This window comes from Silurus aristotelis (genome assembly GCF_946808225.1).
Source record: "Silurus aristotelis genome assembly, chromosome: 2".
In the NCBI taxonomy this organism is placed as follows: domain Eukaryota; kingdom Metazoa; phylum Chordata; class Actinopteri; order Siluriformes; family Siluridae; genus Silurus; species Silurus aristotelis.
Window position 1 is genome coordinate 2,617,655 of NC_139575.1, and position 15,960 is coordinate 2,633,614.

General features: G+C 39.7%; 1 protein-coding gene across 3 annotated transcripts in view; it reads right to left on the reverse strand.

Annotated features, from left to right (window-relative positions):
• oca2 (oculocutaneous albinism II) overlaps positions 1-15,960 on the reverse strand; it is a 370,587-nt gene that overhangs the window by 237,290 nt on the left and 117,337 nt on the right. For 2 of the 3 annotated variants that reach the window (XM_083562919.1, XM_083562918.1), the window contains exon 24: positions 5,619-7,401. In XM_083562919.1, coding sequence (XP_083419045.1) covers positions 7,314-7,401 — 88 coding nt within the window. In that variant the 3' untranslated portion in view covers positions 5,619-7,313. Of the gene's footprint in view, positions 1-5,618; positions 7,402-15,960 lie in introns of those variants that run through there. The other variant, XR_014536975.1, reaches the window with a different exon arrangement.

Consider the following 15,960-nt stretch of genomic DNA (forward strand, 5'->3'; position numbering starts at 1 on the left):
CGCGACATGCAAATATATACTCTTGTTAGAGTTTTTACTGCCAGTATAAAGCACAATTGTGTGTTTTAAATCAATGGATCCCTACAAATGTCTTGTATTTAATGTGTTTATTGTCTTTTGTCGTAACGCTGTCGTATAAGACTCGGTGTAATGCGCTTAAAACTCTTTTTACAATGGGCATGATACAAATTGCAATCAATTTTTGCCCATCGCCCAGGATGCAACAACAGTCCAACAGTTAGATATTTAAAATTGTAGATTACTGTCAAGAGCTGCTGCTGTTACACAGAATGGCCTGATCGTGGTGACGAAGCGCAGAAAACTAATTTCACTCCAGCATTAAACACAAGTCTTAAGTCGTAAGCAGCACTAAGGAATAGGTCAGAATGCAATACTGGTCTAGGCCTTTTGGTAACATGAACAAGAAATCTTTATCACAAGAACACCAGTATTTTTTATGCAAGTTAAACTTTTATTATTTTATAAGAATTTACATGATGGATTATAAAAAAGAAAAAAAATACTGGTGTTTGTGATGCTGATAAATTGTCCATGTTACCAACAGACCTAGACCAGTGTAGTGTCTTGACCCATATACTGGTAATATTTTATAGATATTTCTCTATAGATATTTTTTGTAGATATTTGTTTTATTGTTGTACATGATATTTGCCTGTACACCATAGCATAACATACACTGGCAATCAAAATTAGAAAACAATTTATAAACAATTGAACAATTCTGAAATAATGTGATCTTCACTGCTCAACAGTTGAAGGAGTTTTTGTTCTGTTCTGTCTACCAGAACACCTTTTCCACAAAATAACAAGGGCATTTCCAAAACAAAACTTTATTTTGCAGAAAACACACTGATCAAAATCAGAGAACAACAATGACTGTAGCATGGAAATAAGTTTACAACAACATTTTCTGAAGGTTACAACAGTCAGCAATTAGTAGGAAGTGTCCAGGCCTCTGCTCTGAATGACTTCAGCACATCTGCGTCCACAGGACAGCACTCGTCTCTCACACTGCTCTGGTGTGATTTTGGTCCACTCTTCTTCCAGTCTCCTCCACAGTTCGGTGACTGTAGTGGGTTTCTTGGCCATAACTTTGTCACCAAGGATTTTCCAGAGGTTCTTTATTGGGTTGAGATCAGGACTCTGGGCAGGTCATTATTTCAATGTTTTCAGTTTCAAGGAACTGCTTTACCTGTTTTGCTGTGTGACGGACCGTTGTCCTGCATGAACACTGCGGGCTGATTGGGTGATGAACGCAGAGAAGGAACCATATGTTGTTGAAGAAGGTTCTGATAAACATTTGCATTCACTCTGCCATGTAGCTGTATAAGAGGCCCAACTCCTGCTGCAGAAAACATGCCCCAAACCATCACACTTCCTCCTCCACTTTTCACTGACTTCTTTACACACTTTGGGTTCAGTCTTTCTCCAGTTGGTCGCCGAACATAATGTTTCCCATCGGACCCAAATTAATTAAACTTGCTTTCATCACTGAAGTGAACTTTGGACAAGTTCTCCTCTGTCCACACAACATGCTTAGTCTAGCCTTTTGATTCTTTCTGCTAATGAGAGGTTTGGTCACTGCAGACTGGGCTTTCAGTCCAAATGCTCTTAAACGTCGAGACAGATCCTTACCCTGTTCAGAGCTGAACTGGTGAGCAATTCCAGCTGCAGTGTGGAAACGGTTGCCCATTGAGATCCTCCTCAGGATCCTGTCCTCTCTTGTATTTGTCTTCCGTGGACGACCAGCCTTCTTGGCGGACTTGAATGAGTTTGTGATGTTGTAAAGATTCAATATTCTTTAAATCACAGATTTGGAACGACCAACTTGTCTTGCTACGGCTGATAGGGTCGTCCCTTTGGCCTTCATCTGGACAACCTGCTGCCGGAGGCTTTCAGTCACTTTAGAGCGGCCCACCATCTTGCAGAGTCGGTGAAACTGGAAGTTAGGCTGCCAGTTAAATAGGGGTTGACAGATAATCAAGAAAATTAGCACCAGGTGCCAGATTAACACCAATAACTGGGAGGTATCTGAAAGTGTTCTCTAATTTTGATCAGTGTGTTTTCTGCAAAATAATGTTTTTTTGAAATGCCTTAGTTATTTTGTGGAAAAGGTGTTCTGGTAGCATGATATAGACAGGACAAAAACTCCTTCAACTGTTAAGCGGTGAAGATGACATTATTTCAGAATTGTTCTCTAATTTTGCTTGCCAGTGTACATTGGTCAGCAATAGGCACAAACACATATACAGCTTATTTACTGGGGTTTCAGACCTTAGCATGCAATGTAAAATTTGCCCACTCTTCTCAAGAACTTCTTCTAAAACACACAAGACTGCGACATGGAGGACGAGTAAATTGGAATTGTTTTTATGACAACTGTATTTGCATCTCTAAAACCCGAAGTGCACTCAAATCACATCTTACAAAAATACCCAAAAGAACTCAAATATACTTTTGAGGTCATTGAGAAGGTGTTTATGGAAATGGGCACTCGATGCTCTGCAAGGGTACAGTCTTTGAAAACTAAGCTCTTCCTGTTTTAAAAATGTTAGTTTTTTGGTGTTATGAAAATGGGGCTTACTGCTCGGCAAAGGTACAGTCCGTAAAAAGTAAACTCTTACTGGGAATGTTGACATTTTGGTGTGAGCATCTTTTGATGGCAACAAATATTAGCATCTTAATGTTAAAATGTTAATTAATAAAATAAATTGTTAGTTTAACAACTGAGTTGTTGAAATGTTAATATAATGTCTTACAATGTCATTTTTATTTAATTTGTTTTGTTGTTGATTGTGAGTTTATTTTTCATCTTTTCAGATTCTTTATTGTGCCATTTTATTTGTTATTTTATATAAATTTAATTTATATTTGTACTAATTTATTTTATTGTTTAAAAATTTCCATTGATTGCAGTGTATTTTGTAAGGTACGTGTTGACATTGTTGACAGTGTTACAGTGTTGAACTTCTATGTTTTAATATGTTTTATGTTTATTAGTGTTTTAATGTTTTAAGCATCTAAGGAATAAATTCAAAGCCTTTACACGTTAAAAGGTTAAAAGTGAATCTTCAATTATCTTCAGATTGTTTTTTTATTGATTGACAGTTTTCCAGGATTTTTATTTCGACTTTTTTTTTTTCTGTTAGGAGGTATGGCTATTGTTTGACCTTGTTTGTATTTAAGATAATTAACACACAAAACTTAAAGTCTGCAGTTATAGTTTTATTTTATAACATTGTGTAAATGCTAACAAAACATCTTTGTCCAGAAAACTACTAACATAATTTATTGGGACACATTGAAAAATAATTACAAGTAAGTTTAACCAGAAAAACTGTGTTAGCTGAACAAAAAAGAGATATGTGACTTTACTCAGTGATTTGAGTTGAATGAACAACTTGGTCCAATGTTGAGTAAACTCAAAAAAGCTGTGCACCAAGTTGCCTTGAAATTTTAAGTTAAGTCAACTTTTCATTTTTTACAGTGCATCTCACTACCAATGACCTATTAGGCCACCTGCCTAATATCGTGTTTTTCCCCCTTTTGCTGTCAAAACAGTCGTGACCCATCGATCATTAACATCAAGAACTTCAGCAGTTTCAGCTACAGGAGCTCGTCTGTTGGCTCGGACCACACGGACCAGCCTTCGCTCCCCACGTGCATCAATGAGCCTCAGCCGCCTACGACCCTGTCGCCAATTTATTGAGGTCAAACACGTTCCTTGCGCTTGCCAATTTTTTCTGCTTATAACACATCAAATTTAAGGACAAACTGTTCCCTTGCTGGTTAATAAATATATCCACCACTAACAGGAGCCATGATGAAGAGATAATCAGCGTTATTATAATGCCATAATATTATCCCTGGTCGGTGAAGCTTCTCAGCTGTATGAATGAGATAAACGTAAGTTGCTCTGGATAAGTATAAGGGTGTCTGTGAAATGTTATAAATGTAAAATGTAATGTACTAATCTCATTAATTAGCTGGTTACCGGTTTTATTAACTAGCCGACTACTGATAGCATTAAACAGCTTACTACAAATCTCATTAACTTGCTAACTACCAGTCTTAGTTATCAGATAACTCTCAATTTTATTAACTAGCAAGTGATTAATTTCATTAACTAGATGACTACTGCTTTTTTAACTAGCTAACTACTGTTCTCATTAACTGGCTGACTACTGATATTGCTAACTAGCTAACTATTGGTTTCATTAACTAGCCCTTAACCTCCAGCTGCACAGTTGTATAACTATGATCATTTTAAATCCGTATAAATGCTGTAAATGGAAATGAAAAGAAGCTCATCACAGAAGCATTAAAAATAGGTAAGTATAAATAAGTAGAAGATCTGGTTTGGTTTCTATACAGTTTAATATAAAACTGGAATCTAGTCTATGCACTTATATAAACAGGAAACAGTTCAACAGGACAATATAAGTTGGGTTTAATTTCCACTTCTTATCAGCTCCAGTGTAATGAGTACAGGATTTATAAAACATTCATCTATAATAACAGTTTACTGTCTGAAACATGGGTGGTGAAGGACACATGGAGAAATGCACTCATGGCTATTTAGAAATATAAAGTCCATCAATGTGGGCCATTTAAATTAACGAAGGAACAATGAAATGAGCTGCAGGTCTGTTTTATGAGCTACGAGTTTCATTAAACCTGCCGTAATTAAAGTCGCCTGTATCAAGGAAAAGTGAAACGACGCAATATTATCCGCAGATCCTATCGTATTAGTTGATCCGCCGCAGTTCACAGGGATTAGAGGACAGAAGGAAAAAATGTGATCAATTCTATCCCATGTTCATATTTTCTCCATTTTTTCAAGGCACAAATGAAAATCCCTTTCATCTGATGGCCTGAAAAACTCAAACAAAGCTAGAATCATTTTTAGACAATTATATAACAAGAACCGTGTGATGGTGAGAAGATATTTAGGAAGTCTAATAAGGGTTTAACGGTACACGTATTCCTACCGTTTCAAATTACGACTTTCGTTTTGATGCACACGTGTACCGCAGGTAATCCTTTTTACGTGTGGAACATAGTAACGATCTGAGTTTCCTCACGGACGAAATAAGTGGCGGACCGCAAGTTTGTTTAGTCTCCGGCTGGGGTATAATAAAGAAACTAAAGTTTGCACAGTGTTATTGTAGCTACTCGCTCCACACCAGAAATACGATTTGTTTGGTACATACGCAAAATCGCCACTTCCTGGTTATCCAATCCAGCGCTATGGAGTTTTATGTCCAGCTTCCAGAATTTCTCCTAAAATAAAAAATACCGACAATTCTGCATATCGAGGGAATGATTGAATAAAGGATGGAAGGAATGAAGACATTGGTTAAAGTATGCCAAAATATTAGAACAGTTAAGTTGATCATATCTTGTAAAACACACACACACACACACACACACACACACACACACACACACACACACACACACACACACACCTACATATACACTGTATCACTTTAATGGGGTTTAACAAATGTTTAATTAAACTAATAAATATAATTTGTTCAATTATTAAATATTATATAATCAATTTAATTTGTTAATTTGTGCCAGTTTAAAAAAGGACAATCAATTTTATGTTTTGCATTCCTTCCCCCTAAACATACCGATATTTATTCGAACTGTGACTTTAAAACTGAGGTAATGCACGGAACCGTGGGTTTTGTGTACCCTCACACCCCTAAAGTCTAATCAGTGACTCTTTACCCTGAACCCTGAGTCATAAAACTGAAATAACGTTGCCATAAACATGTCATGTGCAGTTATTAGATTTTCAACTGGCAGTATTTTGAGGTTATAACTGCTTGTTACCTGAGCTCTTTGGTAAAACAACTGCAATTATTTTTCATATCATTAATCTGCATTCTGATTGGTCACAAAAACTTCAAACTCTTAACTCTAAACAACGAAGTTTAACCTCGAACCCTTAACCCTAAACCTAGTCCTTGATGTCTGACCCTAACCCTTGACAATAAACCCAACCTCTAACCCTTGACCCTAACTCTAACTCCTAACTTTAACTACTAACCCTTAACCCTAAACATTAATGCCTAACCATAGCTGCTGACCCCAAACCCAAATCTTTATCTCTAACCTCTAACCCTAAACTCATAACCTTTAACTTTATACCATGAGGTTTAAACCCCACCCCTGACCCTAACCCTAAACCCTGATGTCCAATCCTAACCTTTGGCTATGAACCCTAAACTCTAACCCTACCCCTGACCCTCATCCTAACTTTAACCCCAACCCTTAACCCTTAACCCTAATCACTAATTCTAACCACTGACCCTTAACCCGAAATCCTAACCCTTAACTTCCAACCCTTATCTTTTAACCATAAAGTATAAACCAAACCCCTGGCCTAAACCCTAAACCTTTGTGTCTAATCCTAACTCTTGACCATAAACCCTAACTTCTAACCCTAACCCCTGACCCCTGACCCTGACCCTCACTCTAACTGCGACATTTAACCCTTAACTCTAAACTTTAATCTCTAGCTCTAACCCCTGACCCTAACACCAACTTCTACATTTTACCACTAATCCTTAACCCTAAACCCTAAACTCCTAACCCTTAAATCTCTACCCTAACCCCTGACCCTCACTCAAACTCCTACATTTAACCCTTAATTCCTAATCCTTAAATCTCTACCCTAACCCCTGACCCCTAAATTCTGGAAAATATTTGAAAATAATCTGAAATGTATTGTGATAAACAGACAATCTCCGAGCATGGCAGATGTGTTCTTAGATTAAATTATAAAATGACATTGTGATAATTAGTCATAATTATAAAACATCACTGGACATGTCCATAACCTGCCGTGACATGTTTATTACATGGTTATGTCAGGTGAAGACAGAGTTCACACTAGGGGGCGGTAAGTGTACTGTACGTAGACAAGACAGTTCGAATGTTAGCATGAAGACCTTGCGCTTAGAGCAAACATTCATTTTTGTGCTGGTGGATTGCAGTGTGGTTACAAATGCGAAAAAACAAAACGAGTATATATATATATTAGAAAGAAAACAAATGGGCGGGGCTCAAGTGTGACAACATAAAAGTCCCAAAACTCCTCCCACATTTGCGACGTTACAGTGGAAATAACACTAATGATGGTAAAAGCACCGGTGGAAAAACACAGCAGGCGTTCCCTTGTTCCAATGATTTGAAGTTTTCTCTTCATCATCTTTATCATCTTCCTTGGAAATCACACACTGACGCAGTGCAGTCCCTCGTTCAGTTCTGCAGATTTAGATGTTCCAGCCGAGGCCTATGTGAGTGGCCAGGAGGTAGCACATGCCTATCGTACACGTCATCACCATCATGGGGAAACCCAACCTGCAAAACAGAACAGGAGTTTAGCAAAACTATTGTAGAGGATTGTAAACTGTAACAGAGCCAATAAGTATGTGCGCCCCTAATTATAGCACCCATACATTCTTCTGTTTTCTCAAATAAATAAAAAAACACACATTAGCAAAGAACAAAGTCTTCAATGTTTTTCAGGTCAAGGAACCCTCAGGCGATAAAGACATGGGTCAGGGACCCCCTGATATTAAAGAAACCAATCATATTCTTCTTTTTTTGGTTTCTCCCATTAGGGGTCGCCACGGCGGATCATCCATCTCCATACCCCCCTGTCCTCTACATCTGCCTCTTTCACCCCAACTACCTGCATGTCTTCACTCACCACATCCATAAACCTCCTCCTTGGTCTTCCTCTTTTCCTCCTTCCTGGTGGCTCCATCCTTAGCATCCTCCTACTAATATACCCCATGTCCCTCTTTTGCACATGTCCAAACCATCTCAATCACACCTCCCTCACCTCCCAAACATCATAGTCCACGGAGACTCCTGTCTGACCTCGTCCATCAACCTGTTCATCACCACTGCAAACAGGAAAGGGCTCAGAGCCGATCCTTGATGCAGTTCCATCTCCACCTTGAACCAGTCTGTTGTTCCTACTGCACACTTCACTGCTGTCACACTGTCCTCATACATGTCCTGCACCACCCTCACATACTTCTCTGACACACCTGACTTCCTCATACAATACCACACCTCCTCTCTCCACCCTGTTGTACACTTTCTCTTAATCCACAAAAACACAATGCAACTTCTTCTGACCTTCTCTATACTTCTCCATCAACATTCTCAAAGCAAATAATGCGTCTGTGGTGCTCTTCCTCGGCATGAAACCATACTGTTGCTCACAGATGGTCACCTCTTCTCTCAGCCTGGCTTCCACTACTCTTTCCCATAACTTCATGGTGTGACTGATCAACTTTATTCCCCTGTAGTTACTGCAGGTCTGCACATCTCCTTTATTCTTAAAGATCAGTACCAGCACACTCCTTCTCCATTCCTCAGGCATCTTCTCACCTTCCAGAATATTGTTGAAATGATTCAAGAGAAAAATGAAGGCTCTTGTTTGAACATTCCATTCCACATCAAGTCCCAATTCGCTGTTATATTACACTCCACTCTTTTGGGAAGATGTTCCACTAGACTTTGTGGATATTGGTGTGAGATTCATTCAGCCACAAATGCATTAGTAAAGTCAGGTACTGATGTAGGTGAGATGAGGAGGTTTGCAGTGTTAAGCCGAATTGGAGCTTCCAAATACATCCAAAGAGGTCGGATGCAATTGTGTGTCTTCAACTGGCAATTTGCAGAAAACAAAACGCATACAACTCAAACAGTCAATACTTTTGGGCATTGTTTATATTTGCTAATTCTTTGTTAACCCTGGTTTCGTATTGAAAAGCAGCTCATGAGTAGAAGAAGAAAAGAAAAAAGTATACATTTTCTAGCTGTAACTTAAAGTGATTAGGGTTAAATATCAGCAGGACTGAAGGTCTTCATAACAAGGACTTCTGAGTGCAGAGTTTGATGTCTGAGCAGATGTCAGGGTTTGAAAGCGACTTTTGAAAGCTGGAGGAAACCTTCATCCCTCTGATGTACGCTGCTTTTATGCTCTTCATAATGGCCATCTATTTTCAGAGACATTTTCAGGACAGCCTTTTATACCCTCGCCCGTGGTGATGTTCTTCCATCGAGAGTGTAATTATGACGAGGTCGTGCAACGAGATCGTCGTCGTTCAACGTCCTTCTGTCCACGATTTCACTACGCAGTGTTCCAGTAGGACGTTTTTCAGTACATGTCAGAGCACAAACCAAGCCATGAAGTCCAGGGAATTGTCTGTAGACCTCCGAGACAGGATTGCTTCGAGACACAGATCTGGGGATGAGGGACAGAAAGATTTCTGATAGATTTCTGATAGATTTCTGATAGATTTCTGATAGATAGATAGATAGATAGATAGATAGATAGATAGATAGATAGATAGATAGATAGATAGATAGATAGATAGATAGATAGATAGATAGATAGAGTGGGTACGGAAAGTATTCAGACCCCCTTAAATTTTTCACTCTTTGGTATATTGCAGCCATTTGCTAAAATCATTTTAGTTCATTTATTTTCCTCATGAATGTACACATAGCACGCTATATTGACAGAAAAACACAGAATTGTTGACCTTTTTGCAGATTTATTAAAAAAGAAAAACTGAAATATCACATGGTCCTAAGTATTCAGACCCTTTGCTGTGACACTCATATATTTAACTCAGGTGCTCTCCATTTCTTCTGATCATCCTTGAGATGGTTCTACACCTTCATTTGAGTCCAGAAATTTTTTATTATACTGATTGGACTTGATTAGGAAAGCCACACACCTGTTTATATAAGACCTTACAGATCACAATGCATGTCAGAGCAAATGAGAATCATTAAGGTCAAAGGAACTGGCTGAAGAGCTCAGAGACAGAATTGTGGCAAGGCACAGATCTGGCCAAGGTTCCAAAAAATTTTTTGCTGCACTTAAGGTTCCTAAGAGCACAGTGGCCTCCATAATTCTCAAATGGAAGACGTTTGGGACGACCAGAACCATTCCTAGAGCTGGCCGTCCGGCCAAACTGAGCTATCGGGGGAGAAGAGCCTTGGTGAGAGAGGTAAAGAAGAACCCAAAGATCACTGTGGCTGAGCTCCAGAGATGCAGTCGGGAGATGGGAGAAAGTTGTAGAAAGTCAACCATCACTGCAGCCCTTCACCAGTGGGGCTTTATAGCAGAGTGGCCCGACGGAAGCCTCTCCTCAGTGCAGGACACATGAAAACCCGCATGGAGTTCTCCAAGATGGTGAGAAATAAGATTCTCTGGTCTGATGAGACCAAGATAGAACTTTTTGGCCTTAATTCTAAGCTGTATGTGTGGAGAAAACCAGGCACTGCTCATCACCTGTCCAGTACAGTCTCAACAATGAAGCATGGTGGTGGCAGCATCATGCTGTGGGGGTGTTTTTCAGCTGCAGGGACAGGACGACTGGTTGCAATCAAGGGAAAGATGAATGCGGCCAAGCACAGGTATATCCTGGACGAAAACCTTCTCCAGAGTGCTTTGGACCTCAGACTGGGCTGAAGGTTTACCTTCCAACAAGACAATGACCCTAAGCACACAGCTAAAATAACGATGGAGTGGCTTCACAACAACTCTGTGACTGTTCTTGAATGGCCCAGCCAGAGCAATGACTTAAACCCAATTGAGCATCTCTGGAGAGACCTAAAAATAGCTGTCCACCAACGTTTACCGTCCAACCTGACAGAACTGGAGAGGATCTGCAAGGAGGAATGGCAGAGGTTTCCTGAATCCAGGTGTGAAAAACTTGTTGCATCTTTCCCAAAAAAGACTCCTGGCTGTATTAGATCAAAAGGGGGCTTCTACTAAATACTGAGCAAAGGGTCTGAATACTTAGGACCATGTGATATTTTAGTTTTTCTTTTTTAATAAATCTGCAACAGTGTCAACAATTCTGTGTTTTTCTGTCAGTATGGGGAGCTGTGTGTACATTCATGAGGAAAAGAAATGAACCTAAATGATTTTAGCAAATGGCTGCAAAATAAAAAAGAGTGAAAAATTTAAGGGGGTCTGAATACTTTCCGTACCCACTGTAGATAGATAGATAGATAGATAGATAAATAGATAGATAGATAGATAGATAGATAGATAGATAGATAGATAGATAGATAGATAGATAGATAGATAGATAGATAGATAGATAGATGAGTAAATCAGTGAACGATGGGAAACTGCAGGTTTAATCTGCACTCTGCTCCACAGCACACTTCATTTAGTTTGTTGTAGGAATGGGTGTTTATGTGAAAGCCATCAGCAGGAGTGACTGTTAATGACGCTGTATTACAGACTTCTTACTTCACTTTCGACAGTAAAAGTGACTCGACACTCATTTAGCAGCAGCAGCAGTAAAGACACGATCGTCTACTGATACTCAACCGTCTGTTCCCTGAAGAGTTCATGAAATTAGACAAAGAGCACGATGTTCTGCCACTACTGAAGAGAGATCTCATCTACACATGCATGTGAAAATATCTACAACATCAAACTGTTGTGTGTTTCTGTTTATTACCTCCTGGTCAGTGTGATTGCTGGATTGTGATTGGCTGAAAGGAGTTCAGGTGTGAATGCTGGATTGTGATTGGTTGGAAGGAGTCCAGGTGTGAATGCTGGAATGTGATTGGCTGAAAGGAGTTCAGGTGTAAATGCTGGATTGTGATTGGCTGGACAGAGTTGGTGTGAGTTCACAGCCTTGAACACACAGGTAGATGGTGATCAGTTTAACGCAGGGGTCCCCAAACTACGGCCCGCGGGCCGCACACGGGCCGCCTCCACATTTGACCCGGCCCCCTGAACAATACCAGAGACGAAAAAAAATGCTACTACGACCTCACTTTGCCCCAGCACGTTTTTACCCTTATGGCCACCCATACCCCAGTCATAGAACGTGAACGTGACCCCCCCAGAACGGAATAATGGCAAAAAGGTTGGGTAAGAGAAAAATTGATTCAGAATGCAGGGTATTTAACCCGCAGTGGACACACGATTATTTTTTTGTTCAATTCAAAGAAAAGGCTGTTTGTCTCGTCTGTCAAGAGACGGTGGCAGTATTCAAAGAATACAACCTGCGCCGACATTATGAATCCCGTCACAAAGACAAGTATGCTAGCTTGCAAGGCCAAATGCGAGCAGAAAAAATCTCAAAGCTAAAAACTGGACTGTTAGCTCAGCAGACTACATTTGTACGGCAAACTCAGCTGAACCAAGCATCAGTTCGGGCCAGCTTCCGTGTTGCTCAGCTGATAGCAAGCTGCGGTAAACCTTTCACTGAAGGAGAGTTTGTCAAGAAATGTTTGAATGTTGTCGTGGAGGAGGTCTGTCCCGAGAAGAAAGATGTCTTTAATGCCGTGAGTCTGTCGGCAAGTACAATTACCAGACGCGTTGAAGAAATTGGGGGTAATGTGTATGCCCAGCTGCAGCAGAAGACTAAAGATTTTGACTTTTTTTTTTTTTTTTTTACCCAAAGCACTGGATGAGAGCACGGACGAGCAGGACACCGCGGAGCTTCTTATTTTTATTCGTGGAGTTAACGCAAACTTTGAGATGTGCGAGGAGCTGGCAGCCCTACAAAGCCTGAAAGGCACTACGACTGGGGAGGATATTTTCGACAAAGTATGTCAAACCATGCAACAGTTGGATCTGGACTGGGCAAAGCTTGCCAGCATCACGACTGACGGGGCCCCTAGTATGGTGGGCGCGTCTCGGGGTTTAATGGGACGCATGAACCGGGAGATGGAAGAACGGGGTCTCACCGCCCCGCTACAAGTACACTGCCTAATTCACCAGCAAGTGCTGTGCTGCAAAGTGTTGAAGTGGGATTCTGTCATGAAGGTTTTGGTATCGTGCATAAACTTCATCAGAGCAAATGGACTTAAACACAGGCAGTTCCAACAATTCCTGTCTGAACTGGAGTCTGCATATGGAGATGTGCTGTACTACACAGAGATCCGATGGTTGAGCCACGGCAAAGTTTTGAGGCGTTTTTACGAGCTGCTACCTGAAATTAACGCATTTCTTCGGTCAAAACGGTCCCAGAGCGGATCGACCCAGCATGGAAATGGCACCTCGCATTTTTAACAGACGTGACAGAAATGCTGAACGGCCTTAACTTGCAGCTACAAGGGAAGGGGAAACTCATTTGCGACATGTATTCCCACATAAAAGCATTTGAGGTGAAACTAGCGCTAGTTTTGGAACAAGTGAAAAAGCACAACTTCACCCATCTCCCTGCTACCCAAAGCTTTTCTGCAGAAAAGCCAGCTGTCGCGTTCCCAGGTAAAAAGTGTGTGGAAGCACTGGAAATGCTGAAGGCGGAGTTCGGTGTACGATTCCGTGAACTACATGTTCATGCAAAAGAAATCCGTCTTTTTCAGAACCCTTTTGTTGCCGACATCGATGAAGCCCAGCCTTCTTATCAGTTTGAGCTGGCCGAATTACAGAACTGTGATGTTCTGAAAGACGCATTCAAGCCCAACAGTCTCATTGACTTCTATGCCGCCCCCTCAAATGACACCTACCCTAACATAAAAAAACACGCAATGAAGATGTCCACACTTTTTGGCAGCACGTATATCTGCGAGCAAACCTTTTCACGCATGAAACTCCTGAAAACTCCAACGAGATCAAGATTGACAGATGAACATTTGCATCAGTGTTTGAGACTGGCTGTGACTAGAATGGAACCGGACATTCAACTTTTTACCAGCCAGATGCAGGCCCACAATTCACACTGATGAACATACAGTACATAGGTAAGCTGACTTAAATTAGTCATTCTGAGTATGAACAAATATAATCATAATAAAATCTATTGGGATAAAATCCATCTCCACAACCATACTGGTATTGAAATGTATTGTGCTGTGTAGGTGCTGTATCACTTAGTTCGGTTTCTTAGCCTGCTTGCTTTGTGGTTTTCAGAGGGAAGTTAATGAGAGAGAGCCTACAGTGGTGTCGACTGGGCTAGCCTATGGAACCTACAAAACTGGATTATAAGGAAAGAACACAAGAACTTTGAGAGACATTTGAGATTCTGCTCTGACAAGTGAAGTTGAACTTTTACCTAGGATTGTGCATGGCACAGCATAACTTTCTTTCTGTGAAGAACCCAGAGAGGGTTATTTGATTTTTATTGATTTCATAAATAGTGTTATTAGCCTATATATTTTCTGCGTTATTTTATACTGTGAAGAACCCATAGAGGGTTATTTGATCTCAGAAAGGGTTATTAATATTTGGATATGTGTGGTGCGCTGGAGTGTCAGCATGTTTTCTGGAAAACAATAAATGATTACATTTAGGGACCCCTGCGATTGTCACACTTTTTCTGTTAGAAACTGACCCTGGCCCCCATCAGAGAAGGGAAAAGTTATGTGGCCCTCACTGGAAAAAGTTTGGGGACCCCTGGTTTAACGAATGCACTGCTTACACACACATTTTTACTGAGCTTCATGGAGGAGTTTTGCACGTGGTGGAACTTCTATGGTGAATATGGGGATTTTAATAAGCATGTTTAGGCACAAGATAAATTTGGAGCTGAATTGGAGAAGAAAATATGAAATAGAAGAAAACACAGCTCCAGGAGATACTCCAATAGATTTATTATTAGTAGAGACACAAAATAAGTATGTAAATAGATGTCATTTTTTGGCACTACTTTATCTCCTGGTGTGAAGACGGTGGTGAGACCTCCGTTGTTGTACAGTTTTGAGACAGTGGCATCGATGAAAAGACAGCAGGTGGAGATGGAGATGCTGAGATTTTCATCGAGAGTGGATGAGGATTGAGGATAAACAAGATTTGAAATGAGTTTATTATAAGGACCAGGCAGGTAGAACGTTTTGGAGACAAGGTGAGAGAGATGGTTTGGTCATGTGCAGAGGAGGAACATGGGGCATATCAGTAGAAGAATGTTGAGGAAGGAGGAAAAGAAGTAGGTCAATGAGGAGGTTTATGGCTGTGTTGAGAGAAGATATGCAGGTGGTTGGTATGAAGGAAGAAGAAGATGAAGAGGACAGAGTGGAATAGAGACAGATGATCCGCTGTGGTGACCCCTAACAAGAGCAGAAGAAAGAAAGAAGACTTTTTCTGTGTGTGGTTTGGAGGAGCAGAATTCAGCAGAATATGTGGGTCGTATATACAATTATTTCATTCTCCTGTCCTTCTTTCCTTTATTCTTTACCTACCAATTTTCTTACCTTCTTTTTTCCTTTCCTTTTTCCTTCCTTCATTCATCCATTTTTTTCCTTTCTTTATTCATTTGTTTTCTCTTCTCCTTCCTCCCTTCCTACCTTAGTTCCTTCCTTTCATTCTTCCTTCCTTCTGTCCTTCAATCTTTCCTTCCTTCTGTCATTTTTCCCTTTATTCTTTACCCACCTTCTTTTTTCATTCTTTCCTTTGTGACTTTTTTCCCTTATTCTGTCATTCTTTATATTTTTTCCTTCAAGCAACTGAATTAATGATCAAATAATTTTTCTGTTAATTTTCCCATTATTTATTTTAAATTGAGCAATTTAGGAACTGATTTATTTTCTACAATACAATAAAATCATTCAAATTAACGGTTAACAAAAAGAAATGATTTATAATAATAATAATAATAATAATAATAATAATAATAATATTATTATTATTAATATTATTATTATTATTAATAATATTTATTATTATTATTATTATTATTATTATTATTATTATTATTATTATTATTATTATTATTATATTGCAGATTATTTGGATCCATTCAGTCAGTTTTGCTCTGAAAACTTGAACTTGTCAGTGTTGGGAAATGACCGTGGTATAAAGTGATAATAATCCACAGATAAATGTGAAGCCACTTCACCTTGGAAATGATGTTTTGATTATTTATAAGAGAAGCAATTCCATTCTATAAGTCAATCTTTATGATTAACCTCAACAGCGAT